At 45.6% G+C, this 16,846-nt stretch overlaps 1 protein-coding gene across 2 annotated transcripts in view; it reads left to right on the forward strand.

Annotated features, from left to right (window-relative positions):
* The window catches only part of FSD2 (fibronectin type III and SPRY domain containing 2), a 29,078-nt gene that overhangs the window by 6,513 nt on the left and 5,719 nt on the right, over positions 1-16,846 (forward strand). Inside the window, exons 6-10 of one of the 2 annotated variants that reach the window (XM_008567590.1) lie at positions 6,756-6,911; positions 7,870-8,004; positions 8,449-8,599; positions 10,998-11,131; positions 14,832-14,964. In XM_008567590.1, coding sequence (XP_008565812.1) covers positions 6,756-6,911; positions 7,870-8,004; positions 8,449-8,599; positions 10,998-11,131; positions 14,832-14,964 — 709 coding nt within the window. The remainder of the gene's footprint in view (positions 1-6,755; positions 6,912-7,869; positions 8,005-8,448; positions 8,600-10,997; positions 11,132-14,831; positions 14,965-16,846) is intronic. The other variant, XM_008567591.1, reaches the window with a different exon arrangement.

Here is a 16,846-nt window from a genome sequence, read left to right on the forward strand (position 1 = left end):
TTTTTTTTTTTTTTTTTTTTTTTTTTGTCTTTTGTCTTTTTTTCCATGTCCGGCAACGGATCGCAACCCTCAGTGTTGCCCCCGTACTGGACCGGGGACCGGCAACGGGATCGCAAGCCTCGGCGTTGCTCCCGCGCCTCGCTCAACCAGTGAGCGGGAGCCGGTCTGTATGTGGGATCCGAACCCTCGGACGGGAGCGCCACCGCGCTTCCCAAGCGGCGCACTATCCAGTGCGCCACCGGGCCGGCCCAGGAAATTATCTTTTAATTCTATTTTCCCACAAACTTTTTGAAGTGCTCCCTTAGGTACTATGTTGTAAAGCACATCTCTAGAACTTATTCATGTTACAGAACTGAACATTTATACCCACTGAGCAACAATTCCCCATTTCCTCCTCCCCCCAGGCCCTGGCAACCACCGTTCTCTTCTCTGCTTCTGGGAGTTTGACTAGTTCATGTCCCTCATATAAGTGGAATCATGCAGTGTTTGTCCTTCTGTGACTGGCTTATTTCATTTAGCGTAATGTCCTGTAGGTTCATTCATGTTGTCACAAATGATGGGGCTTCCATCGTTTTTAAGGCTGAATAATATCCCATCGTATTTATATACCATATTTTCTTTATCCACTCATCTGTTGATGGACATTTAGGTTGTTTCCATATATTGGCTGTTGTGAATAGTGCTGAGATGAACACGGGAATGAAGATGTGTCTTTGAGATCCTGATCACAATTCTTTTGGATACACACCCAGAAGTGGGATTCCTGGATTACGTAATAGTTCTATTTTTAATTTTTTGTGGAACTACCATACTGTTTTCCATTGTGGCTGCACCAGTTTTCAAGCAACAGTATGTAAGGCTTCCAGTTCTCCACATTCTCACCAATGCTTGTTATCTTTTGCTTTTTGGTAATAGCCATCCTAGCAGATGTGAGGTGATACCTCATTGTGGTTTTAATCTGGCATTTCCCTGATGATTAGAGGTGTTGAGCACCCTTTCATATACCTGGTGCCCATCTATATGTCTTCTTGGAGAAATATCTATTCAAGTCCTTTCCCCCCCCCCCCCCCTTTTTTTGGTGGCTGGCTGGTGAGGGGATCCAAATCCTTGACCGTGGTGTTATTAACACGATGCTCTAACCGACTGAGATAACCAGCCAGCCTCATTTGCCCATTTTTTTGTTATTTGATTTTCTGCTATTGAGTTGTAGGAGATTCTTATATATTCTGAATGTTAGTTTCTTATCAGGTAAATGGCTTACAAATATTTTTCCTATTCTATATCCCTTCACTGATTTTTTTTTTTTTTTTGCTATGCAGAAGCTTTAAAAAAAATTTTATTAGCATATTCACTATTACGAATCATACTTATTCTTTATGCCCCTTATCCAATCTCCTCCCTCCCCTCCCCCTCCCGGCGCCCCCCTCTCCCCTCATCCTCCCCCTTTCCCTCCCCCCCATAACCATAGATTAACTGTTCCTCTGTCGGTTCTTTGCCTAGCTGATCTGTCCAGTACTGAGACAGATATGATCAAGTCCTCCCCTATTATTGTAAATCAGATGCTTCTTCTATTATTCTATGCAGAAGCTTTTAAGTTTGATGTAGTTCCATTTGCCTATTTTTTGTTTTGTTGCCTGTGCTTTTGGTGTCAAATCCAAGAAATCATTGCCAAGACTAATGTCAAGAAGCTTTTCCCCTATGTTGTCTTCTAGGAATTTTACTGTTTCTGGTCTTATGTTTAAGTCATTAATCCATCTCGAGTTTATTTTTGTGTATGGTGTAAGATAGGGGTCAAATTTCATTCTTCTGCATGTGGATACCCAGTTTTCCCAGCACCATTTGTTGAAGAGATTTTCTTTCCCCATTGTATATTCTTGACATCTTTGTGAAAGATCCGTTGACTGTATATGCATGGGTTTATATCTAGGCTATCTATTCTGTTCCATTAATCTATATGTCTGTCTTTATGCCAGTACCATACTGTTTTAATTACTTGTGCTTTGTCACATATTTTGAAACTAGGAATTGTGATGGCTCCAGCTTTGTCTTTTCCCAAGATCACTTTGGTTATTTGGGCTCTTTTGTGGTTCTGTATGAATATATATATATATATTTTTTATTTATTTATTTTTTTTTTTTTTTAAAGATGACCGGTAAGGGGATCTCAACCCTTGGCTTGGTGTTGTCAGCACCACGCTCAGCCAGTGAGCAAACCGGCCATCCCTATATAGGATCCGAACCCGTGGCCTTGGTGTTATCAGCACCGCACTCTACCGAGTGAGCCACGGGCTGGCCTTCTGTATGAATTTTAAGATTGTTTTTTCTATTTCCATAAAAAAATGCTGTTGGATTTTAATAGGAATTGCATTGAATCTGCAGATTGCCTTGAGTAATATGAACTTTACAATATTAATTTTTCCAGCCCATGCACACAGGATGTCTTTCCATTTATTTGTGTCTGCTTTAATTTCTTTTATAAGTTGTTTTATACCTTTCAGTATACAAGTCTTTCACCTCCTTGGTTAAGTATTCCTGAGTATTTTATTCTTTTTGACACTATTGTAACACTACAGACCAAATGGACCTAAAAGACATGTATAGAACATTCCATGCAACACAGCAGAATACACATTCTTCTCCAGCACACATGTAACGTTCTCCAGATAGATCACATGTTAGGGCACAAAACAAAGCTTAACAAATTTGAGAATATTAAAATCATATCAAGTGTCTTTTCTGTTCACAATGGTATGAAACTAGAAATCAATAACAGGAAGAAAATTTGAAAATTCACAGCTATGTGGAAATTAAACAATACACTTCTGAACAACTAATGTGTCAAAGAAGAAATCACAGGGAAATAAAAAATATCTTGAGAAAAATGAAATACAACATATCAAAACTTGTAGGATGCAGCAAAAGCAGTACTACAAGGGAAATTTACAGTAGTAAACACCTACATTAACAAAGAAGATTTCAGGTTAGAGTATGGTATTGATAACACCAAGGTCCAGGGTTTGATCCCTGTTACTAGCCAGCTGCCTAAAGAAAAAGAAAAAGAAAGATTTCAAATAAACAACCTAACTTATGCCTCAAGGAACCAGAAAAAGAAGAAAAATCTTAGCCCAAATTTAGTAGAAGGAAGGAAATAATAAAGATTAGGGCAGAAATAAATGAAATGGAGACTAGAAAAACAATAGAAAAGATCACGATCAACAAAAATAAGAATTGGTGGTTTACAAAATAAACAAAATTGACAAACCTTTAGCTAGACTAAGAAAAAGAGAGAGAAGACTCAAATAAGTTAGAAATAAAAGAAGAGACATTACAAGTGATGCCACAGAAATATAAAGGATCATAAGAGAATACTGTGAACATTTCTATACCAAAAAATTGGATAAGATAGAAGATATGAATAAATTCCTAGAAATATACAACCTGCCAAGACTGAATCATGAAGAAACAGAAAATATGAACAGGCCAATGATGAGTATAGAGATTGGATCAGTAATCAAAAACCTCTCAACAAAGAAAAACCAGGAGCAGATGGCTTCAATGGTGAATTCTACCAAACATTTAAAGAAGAATTAATACCACTCCTTCTCAAACTCTTCCAAAAAATTTAAGAGGAGAGAATACTCCCAAATTTATTTTATGAGGTCAACATTACCCTGATACCAAAGATAGACAAAGATATTACAAGGAAAGAAAATTGCAGGTCAATGTCCCTGATGAACATAGATGCAAAAATCCTCAACAACAACAACAACAAATCCTCAATAATTCTAGCAAACTGAATCAAACAATACATTACAAGGATCATACACCATGATCAAGTGGGATTTATCCCTGGGATTCGAGGATGGGTTCAACATCTGCAAATCAATAAACGTGATACCCCACATTAACAGAAAGAAGGATAAAAATCATATGATCATCTCAGTAGATGTAGAAAAAGCATATGACAAAACATAATAAAAACACTCAATAAATTAACTATAAAAGGAATGTACCTCAACATAATACAGGCCGTGTATGACAAGCCCACAGCTAGCATCATATCCAGCAGTGAAAAACTGAAAGCTTTTCCTCTCAGATGTGGATGGAACAAGCAAGAACACCCACTCTCAACACTGCTATTCAGCACAGTACTGGAAGTGCTAGCCAGAGCAAGTAGGTGAGAAAAAGAAATAAAAGGCATTCGTGTTGGAAAGGAAGAAATAAAAACGTCTGTTTATGGATGACATGACCTTATTGGAGAAAACACTAAAGACTCCCTGAGCTTTGAGTTAGAAACTTTAATGTCTAAAAAAAATCATAAACGTTTAGAAAAAAGTATTTTTTCCCCCTCGATCTTCCTATTTTTGTCCTTATGGCTTGTAAGTGTGAAAACAGAGGTTGACCTCCCCAGGGTAAGTGACCACCCTCACTCTCTACGGTGCCAGCACCTGGCTGTAGGCAGCCTTGAGATATTTTCTGTTCATAGCCTGCCCAGCTTCCTAAACACCTGCCTTCCTGCCTAATTTACACCAAGCAAGAAGCCTGAATTTTATTTCCTTCAATGTATTTTTGTTCTTCCTGGGTAGCTGTTTTTAGCATAATGGTTAAGAGATGGGCTTTGGAATTCTATAGAGCTGGTGAGAATCCAGCTCTACCACTTCTTAGCTGTGTGACCCTGGACAATTTACCTAACCTGAGTCTTGGTTTCTTCGTCTGTAAAATGGACATTATAATGCCTAAGAGTCATGGGGAAATGGTGAGAATTAAGTGAGGTAATGTATGTATAGCACATTATGTGGTGCCAAGTAGCTCCTTAAAATATTATTGTGATTATTTATTTATAATACTAGAATTCAACTTTTTCTGACGGTTCACCTTCCCTTTCTCCCCAACATCCAATAACATAATTGTGAACAATGTTGTGTATATCACTTTAGGTTTTTCCTTGCACAGATTTTTTTTTTTATATATAAAAATGAAATCGAAGGCTGGCCAGTTAGCTGAGTTGGTTAGAGCACAGTGTTATACTACCAAGGTCAAGGGTTCGGATCCCAGTACTGGCCAGCCACCAAAGACAAAAACGAACAAAAAAGAAATGATTCTGTTTTGTAATGTGCTTTTCTAAGCAAAACAATTATGATAGATATTTTCTCAGACTGATAAATTCTTCTGCAACATCTTTTTTTATTTTTATTTTTTGGTGGCTGGCCAGTATGGGGATCCACACCCTCAGCCCCGGTGATTGATGTTATCAACACTACGCTCCAACCAAGTGAGCTAACCAGCCAGCCCTGCAACATCATTTTAATGGCTGCATACCCTAATTTGTTTACTTGATCCTCAATTGTTGGATATTGGGATGTTTCTAGGTGGTTTTTTGTTTGTTTTGTTTTGTTTTGTTTTGTTTGCCATTTTAAACCACATTGTAATGAATATCTTTAATCCTAAATATTGGGGGCCATTCTTAGAATCACTGGGTCAGGGGCACATTTCACAGGGCTATGATGTCCACCGGATTGTCCTTTCTCCTTTCTAGAGATGGTGCTGCCCAAATAATGAGGCCTCATCACTTAGAAGGAAAGGTTCCATCACCCAAATACATGCTTGAGAAGCAAGGACATTTTTCCTCACACTCCTGTGCCCAGTTCCCAAGCAGACCACCACCCTCCTGCTTGTATCTGGTGCCTCCTGAGCAGTTAAAAGCTTCTAGAATCATCTCTCCTCTTACACTGCATCTCTAGGGGGGCTGTTCTTGACAGTGTAGAGAAGGGCATCTTCTGTGCACCCTGGACTTCATCATTTGGCGATATAGGTTCTTTTTCTTTTTCTTTTTCTTTTTTTTTAAAGATGACCGGTAAGGGGATCTGAACCCTTGACTTGGTGTTGTCGGCACCACGCTCTCCCAAGTGAGTCACAGGCCAGCCCTTGGGGATATAGGTTCTTTGTCTTCCTCCTCATCTCTGTCTCATTGTGGTTTTTCCGGCCAGAAAGAAAAGGATGAGCTGTGGCTAAGTAAACTCCTTGAAGTTTAGCTGCGCTCTACCTGGATTGATCAATTTAGAGTTTGGAAACTACAGATGTTCTTAAAAGCCTGGGATGGAGGGACGTGCTGTCATGGGAGAAGAATTATGGAGGGAAAACACTTGTTTTTCTTCTCAGTGGTGTGTGAGTCTGTGTGGAGATGGAGGAGGCAGAAGTATTAACCTACAGAGAAGAAAAGAATTAACTTAGTAGACGGACTCTTAAGAAGCTGGTTCTGAAAAGCACAACTTGGCCACCCAAATCTTCTCTCACTGTAGTGTGGGAGACGGACAGTGGATGCCCCCAGTAAAAGCAGAGCATCCCTGTTGAAGGCCTCTTTCTCCCTGTTCACTCCAGGGCTGGGGCAGCCCTGTGATCCCGATGATCCTGGCTGTCCTACCTCTTTAGATGCCATGGAAGGGTCAGAGAACCCAAACCCTGGGGCAGGACTTGCACACTGCACCCCAGCCTGAGTTCCTGTCAGCAACCCTGTCCGCCAAGATCATCTGTATTTGTCAGAGCAGGAATGGATAGACTCGCTGTTCTCTGCAGGCTCATGGCTGAGAGTTTTTGCCTCCCCATCCTTGTCCACTCCAGGCTGCCTCTTCTATTCCCCCAAAGCCATGAATGCACTGGGGGGATCAATGGACCCTTAAAAGAGGCCACTCGCATCCCACACCTCTACTCATGCCTGCTCATTTTTTTTGTTTGTTTTCTCTCTCTTCCTTTTCTAGCTCCTTCTGCTCCAGTGATAAATCCACAGGCCCCTAACTCAGCCACGGGTTCTTCGGTCCGAGTTTGCTGGAGCTTATACTCCGATGACACTGTGGAGAGTTATCAGTTGTCCTACCGGCCAGTGCAGGACAGTTCACCTGGGAAGGACCAGGCAGGTGAGACTCTGCCAGGAACATGCTCACACTCGCGGAACAGTTCAGGCCCCTCATAAGCCCATGCTCTGCTTTCCTGGTAGTCTGGAGCGTGTCTATAGCTGTTGGTCAGAGTTGTCCCTGGGATCAGTCTATGGCTGCACTGTGTGCAGGAAGGACTGGGGACACCCCTTGTTGAGGAGGCCCAGCTGGCTGGTTGGATTCTAACATGTCCTAGCACATGAGGGTTAGGTTGGCTCTTCTCACAGCAAGGTGTGCTACAGGAAAAACTGGAGGATTAGTCTACAGACCCCATGAGGGGTGAGGCCTGGAAGGGCTGCTGCTGGTCAGGTCTTAATTTTCAGATTGAAACAGCTCCTAGGAATGGCCCCCAGCCTCCACTGTGGGCAGCTCTTGGCCCAACCTTTTCCCAGGGAAATGGGGCTGGCTAGTGTGGGATTAGGGTTGGGGTAGCATCCCCCCTCCCCCAATAATTGATAAACCATTCTCCTGTTGGAGCTCTTGGGTAGGGCTGGATGGTCTCAGATGGACTCACTTACATGTCACCTCAACTAGGTAGTTTGGATGATGAGTGACTGGGGTCTCTTACCATGTGGTCTCACATCCTCCAAGAGGCTGGCTTGGACTTGTTCACAGGGCACTGGAAGCATTCCCAGCAGCAAGAGGACAAGCCCCTATGCACCAGCACTTCCCAAACCTCTGCCTGCATCATGTTGCTATTGTCACGTTGGCCCAAGCAAGTCACATAGCTAAAGCCCAGCTCCCAGGAAAAGCAAGCAAGATGGAACCTCTTAATGCAAGGAGCAGCAGAGTCACATTGCAGAGGGGCACGCATACAGCCACGGGAGGAATTTGCAGCCAGTATTGTAACCTACTACAGTGAAATTCAGCACAATGAATCTGGAGCCACTTTGTCTATTTTCAGGGTTAAATTCTTGGTTTTGTTTTTTTTTTCCCCCAGAGTTTACAATGACCGTCAAAGAAACGTATTGCTCAGTGACAAACCTTGTGCCAAATACCCAGTATGAGTTTTGGGTCACAGCTCAGAACAGGGCTGGCCTCAGCCCCTCCAGTGAGCGTGCAGTGTACCTGACAGGTAATGGGGGGCCACTCATTTTCTGTATCAGGGCCTTCATTCAAGGGGACACAGGCGTCATGTGTTCCTAGACATGGCAGGGGACACAGGAGTCACGGGTTTCTAGACATGGCAGTGCTCTTGATTTCATTTGGAAGGGCAGGAAGAACTGTGTAAATATTTTATTTCATTTAATACACCAAATGTGCATGCTTGGTATGGCAGGGACATTTTCTCACAATTGGTCTCAAAATATCAAAAAATGCCATACTTGCTGACACTGACGTTTGAATCTGGCAACCATCCTTCACTCCAGGAGCAACTGCAAAGGGTTCCCTGGTTTGCTTTTTATTACACTGAATCCCTTTTGTGGGAGGAAGAGAGTGATGTTTGTCCCTGGCTCTGAACAAAATAGCTGGAAGTGAACACAAGGGCTATTCATCCCTCCCTTTCTCCTGTATTTAGCACCTTCTCCCCCCATGATAAGAAGCAAAGAGATAAGGAGCTGCGAAGAGGCTGCAGTGATCTGCTGGGAGTCTGGGAGCCTGAACCCTGTGGACTCGTACACGCTGGAGCTGACCCAGGCAGAAATGCCGGGAGCCTCGGGAGTAACCGAGTGAGTTGCCAGGGCCATCGCTGGGCATGAGAGGCCCCGACACCTGCCACAGTGACATGGCTTAGGACAGGGATGGAGTCTGGAGAGATCAGAAATCGTGACACAGAGGAATCTTGATTTTAGGCCACTTAATTTTCGCGAGAGGTAGCTGGAATGCTATTATGGAAGGTGAATGATGGATGAGTAAGTGAATACAGGGTTAAACCTCAGGTTTGATTTTTTTTTTTTTAACCCAACTAAGGTTTCCCACGTATTCATTTCACGAGTATTGAGCCCTTACGTGGTGCCAGTCCTGTGCAGGGCACTGGGGAATGAGACACAAATTCCCTGCCCTTATGGAGCGGAGAGTCAAGTGGGGAAAAAGGCAGAAACCAAGAAAACAAACTTATGTGTAAAAGACCCAGTGCTAGGAAGAAAAAGAAATGCAAGGAAGCGGACAGTGGTGGTGGAGGTGGGACCTACTTTGGATAGAGCGGAAGTTTGAACTGAATATATGGGAAGGGCTGAGCCTGAGAACAGTGGGTGCAGGGGCACCCCTGGGAAAGGGGGGTTGCAACAAAAGAGAGTGCCATTCCATAGGCAGAGAACTCTGTGTCCATCGTAGAAGCTCGTCTGGAGGTTCATGTTCACCCTTGGTTGCCAAAGAGCCAGACCCAGTGACCACCAGGGCCTGCAGATCGCAGGGTCTACATTGTGGACAGTGGAGGAAGCGTGGGTATACGTCTGTACTTACAACCAGGCCATCCAGAAGCTTATGGAAGGGGAATGAAGCAGTCAAGCAGCTCAGCACCAGCCACCTAGTGCAGGGGCTGTGATGCTGTGGGGCACAGGGGTGCGCTGGGCTGGATCTGGAAAAGCAGAGGAGGGGTTTGGTGTCAACTTATAGAGAGGCAGATTCTTCTATGCTAAGTGCTGGGCTTGGAACCTGGCCATGCATCCTGCCCACCCATCTGTTTCCAGTGGAATCTACGTGTCCATAGCCACATCAAGGCTGACCTTGGTAATTTACTTGTGGAGAGACTCAGGAGTGGGGCAGGGGGTCCAGTGGTTCTGGCCATCCTAGTGGTTCAGGTTTCTTTTGAAATTTGTGCTGATACTTCAGTAGCACCCAATGCCTGGGACTAACCCATAATGATGGGGTCATCAGAAGACTGGTCAGTGACCTGAGTGATCTGAGGTGACACTTACTCTCCTAATACAAATCTAATCATGGCAAACCACTGCTGTAGAAAAGGCAAAACTCTAGCCCTTTCCTGCCACTAAAGCTCACACCACACCAGCTCCTCTTCCTCTCCAACTACAGCCACATTGGTCATATTTTAGTTCCTCCTACTTTCCATGCTCCTTCCTGCCACAGGACCTTTGCACATGCTTCTCCTTCTGTGTGGGAGACTCCTATATCCCCTTTTCACCTAGTTTTCCCCTAGTCATTTTTCAGAGCTCAGCTCAAAAAGCATCCCCCACCCCATTATACACTCTGTAGCACACTGTTAACTTGTCATGGTTACCATCTTACGTTTCTTCAGTGATTGCTTGAAGAATGCTTCTGTTCCCATCTAGACTGTAAGCTTTGTGAGGGCGAGGACCACGTTCAGTTTGCCCCAGGGCCTCTATGCAGTGCCTGGAACCTAAGGTGCTTAGTTAATATTTATTGATGGAAAAGCAAAAGCATCCCTCTGGCCTGCAGCTGTAGCCCACCGAGATGACCCCAAGATGACATCCTGGCTTTGTCTGGGTGAGGGTGTTGTATCTGTAAATGGGCATCACCCTGAAGACTTCTCTTGCCCGTTGGACTGAAATGGTGTTGACAACCACAGTAATACAGATAGGTGATTATGGGCTTATATTCCTGTATAAGACAATTTAAATAAATTGGATTACTTCCCATAGGCAGCTGTCCTCAAGGGGGTTTACAGCAGTGGGCACCGTGAGCCCTTTCAGCTCTAATCCATCATTTGTTCATAAACACAGATCAAGGACTTCTATGGGCCCAGCACTGTCCTGAGGTTAGTGGTACTCAGCTCCTGCCCTCAGAGGGGTTATGATCCTAACAGACAGGTGGTGGCACACTGGGTTCTACCACATGCACACTCCTGATGCAGCATTGGACGCACACCAAGCACAGCACTAGGTGCATGGGACACCAGCATGGGGAGTTCGGAGGGGGAAAAAACCGTGATCACAAGGAGTAACAATGAAGTGAGAAAAGTGGACCAGAGGCTGTGGGAGAGAACACTAAGGGTGGGGGTTGGGGGGACAACACTTCTGGCTGTGCTGCTGGGGGTCAGAGGACAGGGATGCAAGAGTGAGTTAAATGCCCAGCTTTGAAAGGGATGCCTGGTGCTTGGGCCCAGATGCCCTGGCCCCACACTGACTGTGGCTCTGCTTCCTTGCCCAGGTCTGTTGTGGGCATCCCAACCTGCGAGGCCCTGGTGCAGCTGCAGCCCAGGCAAAGCTACATGATCTTCGTGCGAGCCCTCAACGTGGGAGGCCCCAGCGCGAGGAGTGAGCCTGCTACAGTCCACACCACAGGTCTGTGTCCCAGGCCACACACTCTCTGGAACCCAAAGTGGCCACTTTGTGACAGACCCAGTGCTGCTATGACTTCACTGTAAAATAGATAACTATAATAGATATGGACATATAGCAAGTCAGGCTGAGAAAGATCTGAGCGGTGATCAAACCTCTGTGGTTCCATTTTACAGATGGAGAGACTAAAGACCCAAGTCACACAGCAACTTGGTGGCTGAGCAAGCATTAGAATTCAAGGTTTTTCTCCATACCCCTTATGTGGACTAGAGGCTTGTCACACTGGACCTTGGTGGCCCAGATATGAAATTCCCAGAAAGAGCCATTAACCTTGACTCCCCTCCTTGTTCCTGCTGTCAGCCCAGGCATCTCCCCATCCAAAGGCCCAACTTAGACCCTGCTGCCCAGTCCCCTCCCAGGCCCCATATGGCCTTATGGGTGCTCACATCCCTGGTTCCAGCTCCTTTCCTGTATTAGTTCATTTTCCATTGCTGATAGCAATATCTGAAACCGGGTAATTTATAAAGAAATGAAATTTATTTCTTACAGTTCTGGAGGCTGGGAAGTTCACAGTCTGGGGAGTGCATCTGGTGAAGGCCTTCTCGGTGGGGGCTCTGTACAGAGTCCTGTGGTGATGCAGGCGAGTTAACATGCTCACTTGCTCTCCTTATAAAGCCATCAGAACCACTCCCCGATAACCCATTAACCCACTACTCCATGAATGGATTCATCCACTCACGAGGACATTATCCCCACAATCCCATCACCTCTCAAAGACCCCCACCTTTTAAATATCATAATCAAAGTTCCCACCCTCTTAACACTGTTACAGTGGGGATCAAGCTTCAATAAGTTTTGGGGGGACATTCAATCCACAGCATTCCTCCTTCTCACTGCCATTGTGTCATAGAACTGTCACATCTCATGTTCAAGTCTTGAGTTAGCAGACACTTCACTAGAAACCTTCCATTCCTTTCCTGCTGTCCCTGCACTGCCGTGGCTCTGGGTTCTGAGCTCTGCCCATGTGCACTGAAGCCATCCGGCTCTTCCCACACCTCACAGAGCTAATCCAGCTTAGGCCGGCTGGTTGGATGACTTGCAGGTAAGAAGCAGAAGCAGGAAGCCTGGGCCCAGGGTTCAGGGACAACATTCCCTTGACTGGGATCTTTCACTAAGAGACATTGCAGTATTTCGTTTTCATTTCCAATGCCAAGAGGAGAGCTATATGATTAGCCCCCACTTACATTCCTTCCACACAGGTGGGAAAACAAGTTAAGTGGGCACCTAAGACCCAGAGCTGGTAGGGATTAGCACTAGGATTAGGACTCAGGTTTTTCTTTCATCTTGTGCTAGGGTCTTCTTTCAATTGTCTGGTACTTCTAACTTCCTGTGCTGACTTGCTGTTTTGAAATGTTAAATTCTGGTTGTTTCAATAAAAGAAAACATAGAGCAAAAGGTACAGCCAGCTCTTGATTACTCAGTCATCTCTAATGAGTTTCTTCAAATAATTTTTTTTTTTTTAAAGATGACTGGTAAGGGGATATTAACCCTTGACTTGGTGTTGTCAGCACCACGCTCTCCCAAGTGAGCAAACCGGCCATCCCTATGTGAGATCCGAACCGGGGCCTTGGTGTTATTAGCACCGCACTCTCCCGAGTGAGCCATGGGCCAGCCCTTCTTCAAATAATTTTTTTTTTTTTTTTTTTCTTTTGTCTTTTTCCGTGTCTGGCAACGGATTGCAACCCTCAGTGTTGCCCCCGTACCGGACCAGGGACCGGCAACGGGATCGCAACCCTTGGTGTTGCTCCCTCCCGCACCTCGCTCAGCCAGTGAGCGGGAACCGGTCTGCATGTGGGATCCGAACCCTCGGGCGGGAGCGCCGCCGCGCTTCCCAAGTGGCGCACTTATCCAGTGCGCCACCGGGCCGGCCCTTTCAAATAATTTTTTAAGAGAGTACTTATAAGAAACTTAAATGAACGTGAATCAGAAAAAAATTATATATTCAAAAATGATCCTTGTTTGGGATTACAAAGCAGGTAGTAAGGGCCACATTTTTTGTGTTAGTTGCAAGGTGGGAACATGCCTTCCCCTCACCAGTCAACTCAAATAGTCCCCTAAGTGAAATTTCCAGCAACAGCAAATTGTGAAAATAATTGTGAATAGTTTGATGGTATAGGGGAATTTTAAATTTTCCCTCTATTCTCTGAAGTTTTGATAGTTTGAGTCTCTGGCATAAATTAACAATAGATTAATAGAAGAAAAGGCATACAAATTTATTACATGCATATTCCTGGGAACCTCATAAAATATAAGACTCCAAGAAGGGCCAGATGGCTGAAGTTTAAATAGCATTTTGAGTTAAAGGAAGAAATAGGGGCTTGAGGGCTGGCCAGTTAGCTCAGTTGGGTAGAGCATAGTGCTGAAAACCCCGAGGTCCAGGGTTTGATTCCTGTACTGGCCAGCTGCCAAAAAAGAAAAAAAAAAAAATGACTACAGAATAGAAGCTTGGAGCCTCCTTGAGGTTGGTGGCAACAAGCCTATGGGTGGGTAAAGGGAGGAACTGCACCGTGAACAAAGGTTGTCTTACTAAGCACATGAAGTTTCTAAGGTAGCAGCCCTCAGAAGAATAGGTGAAAAGTCTGCCTGGGTGTGGTGGCCTGGGTGTGGACACCCCTAGTCTCCTCTCCTGCAGTACGAGTTAATATTTCTGGTTAATGTCGATTACAGGGAGGGAATTCAGGACAGTTGCACTCCTTCTGGAGGAATTTCCCCTAGTCAGATAAAGGAACTTCAGAGGAAGCCCCTTCCTGTGCTTCTGAAGGGAGAGAGGATGGAAAGATGGCGGTAGGGGAAGCTCATAAAAACCTTGGTTCTGAGGCTGCTTCTTTAGTTCAAAGTACTCAGCATGTCAAAGTGCTGTGCTTTGGGGTATCATTTTCTGAGCCCCAAAATGGTAATGCTTGAAGTAGATTTTGAGACAATGAGGAGTGATAGAATGGGAACTTAAGAAAAGCTTCGCTGGCTGTGGCTCACTTGGGAGAGCACGGTGCTGATAACACACCAAGGTCAAGGGTTTGGATCCCTGTACAGGCCAGCTGCCAAAAAAACCCAGAAAAAACATAAGAAAAGAAGAGCTTGGCTAAGAGACAGTAATCAAGAATGAATTGCTGTGCTGTTAAGTAACGATCTTCTTTATTAAATAATTTTTTATTGGCTCTATTCCGTACCACTCTTTGGTGAGGTTCATTTTAACCATGATTTGAGGATGACTGCAATCTCCTTCCTTCTCTGCTACCGCCCGATTGCAAGGTGAATGTTGAACTTTGCTAACCTTTGTCAAATGGATCGTTAAGAGTCCCTCAATTGCTATTTCCCTTGGCAAGCAGGTTAGAAATCTTGTCCGTGTGCGGCATTTGCAGCCAGCCTCTAGAATCAGAGGGGCTTGGGGTTGAGGTTCGAGTTCTGTCATTTACCCCCGGGTTTCTTAGCCGCCCTGTACCTCAGTTTCCTCATCTACAAAACAAAATGGTAACACCTGCTTCTGAGGGCAATTGTGAGGACTGAAGGAGTAAGACCTGCAACGTGCTCGGCTCGGTACCAGGCGCACGGGCGCAAGCTTCGGGCTGACGGCAGGAACCCCCGGGGCCCGCGGAGAGCAGTGCAGTGACTGGCCGGGGTCCTGCGTGTGTCCCCTCCCCCACAGGAAGCTACTTCCACCTGGACGAGGACACCTGCCATCCCTGGCTGACCATTTCTGAAGACGGGTTTACGGTGCTACGAAGCGAAAGGAAAACCCCGGCACGGGAGCCGCCACCCGGCAAGACCCGGTTTACCAGGTACTTTCTCAAGCGCTCACGAGAACGTCCCGGGAACTCCCCTAGTTTACATCGTGACTCAGGTAAGATCGGATTATGACAAACTGATGCAGCCGTGAAGGGGGAAAAGGAATCCGGAAGTGAGAGAGGAGGAGGGGCGGGGCCGGTCTGGCGGCGCGGGCGGGAGGGGCGCTCCGTGCCCCCGGGGCTGGAGGGGTCAGACGAGGTACGCGGTCGCGGGCTCCCAGCCTGAGCCCAGTGCTCTTTCTGCTGCACTGGCATCCTCACACCGAAACGGGGGAAACTAGCGCCAGTGCATGAGCCGGGGGAGGGTGGCCCACCAAAGATGTGCCGTCTGTGTGACTCCTGGCTACTCCATCTAGGGTTGGGACCAGTAAGTGTTGAGATGCTTTATTTATGCCGTCCTTCTTTCCAAAGACGAATGAAAGACTTAAAATAAGGGACACATACACAATACTGAGATAGAAAAATCAAAGCAATAGAAGAAAAAGAACACAGGTTAACTTCATGGGCTAATTAAGTTCCCAGGATTAAACCTCAGACGTGTCTCTCAGCTTCCTGGCAGCCAGGGCAAATAGTTCTTGGTAGGTTGGTTTTAGAGTCAGGAGGATCTTCTAAGAAAGTCAGGGGGCTTTCTTATGGGGGCAGGAAGGGCCACTGATAGAAAACCATATCCAGTCACCCTGCCTGGGTCCTGGAAGACCGCCCTCTCAGCTGGCTCTTCCTTTGGCTTCCTGACGGCCTTTTTACTGTAATGTGTTAGCGTGAAAGAGCAGAACCCTGCAGGGTACAGAGGAAAACAATTTTATCCTTTCTTCCCCTATCCATAAAACCCAGGGCTGGGGGCATAGAGAGGAGGAAGCAATAAAGTTCTTACCTGTCTGTCTCCAAAGCAGTCTTTAAAGCTGGCTCTTTCTCCTATGGGCATCTTCACAGGCCAATGCGACTGCAGCTATAGACTCAGGCAGTCCCCTCCCTCTGTTGGCCCCTCACAACCCATCAACCTCTGCACCCAGCACCACACTCTAGCTTCTTTCTGCCGAGGTCTCTTCGACCCTCACAGGAAGCCATCTCAGACAGGATCTCCTCAAAAACAACACTAGACAAAACAAAACACGAAGACAGCATTCCTGTGTGAGTTCCAGTCACACCTGGTCCTGGGAGAACACTTATCTTTGACACTGCTACCTCACCCTTCCTTTGTGTGAGTTGTAAGAAAGCTCTCTGAGCAGACACAGCCTCAAGCATCTTCAACTTTGGTGTTGCTCTAAAAGTTGCAAAACCAATTTTTGATCATCTCCTTTGCAAGTCCTGTTTAGCTGGTCTAGCATCTCCCCTTGAAATATGGAAGTACTTAACACCTACTGTTTTGTTCGTGGCTTTTTAGGGTCTAGCCCAGCTGAGTTAGAGAGTACCTTTAGTCCCTTTAAAAAAAAAAAATCCTGTTATTGGTATCACTGTTATATCTGTTGCCCTGTGAAACACCGTGCTGTGTCCTGGGGGTAAAAGAGGTGAAGATACAGTACCTACCCACCTAATACTCAGACCATCAAGTAGGGGAGACACACATGTAAAAGACACACCTATATGGGTGGCCGATTAGCTCACTTGGTTAGAGCACAGTTTTGTTTTTTTTTGTCTTTTTCGTGACCGGTAAGGGGATCGCAACCCTTGGTGTGGTGTCGCCCACACCGTGCTCAGCCAGTGAGCGCACCGGCCATTCCTATATAGGATCCGAACCCGCGGCGGGAGCTGCGCTTCCAGCGCCACACTCTCCAGAGTGCACCATGGGCTCGGCTCTAGAGCACAGTTTAACACCAAGGTCAAGAGTTCAGATCCCTGCACCAGCCAGCCACCAAAAAAAAAAAAAAAAAAAAAAAAA

Source organism: Galeopterus variegatus, unplaced genomic scaffold, assembly GCF_000696425.1.
Source record: "Galeopterus variegatus unplaced genomic scaffold, G_variegatus-3.0.2 Scaffold333, whole genome shotgun sequence".
Lineage (NCBI taxonomy): Eukaryota > Metazoa > Chordata > Mammalia > Dermoptera > Cynocephalidae > Galeopterus > Galeopterus variegatus.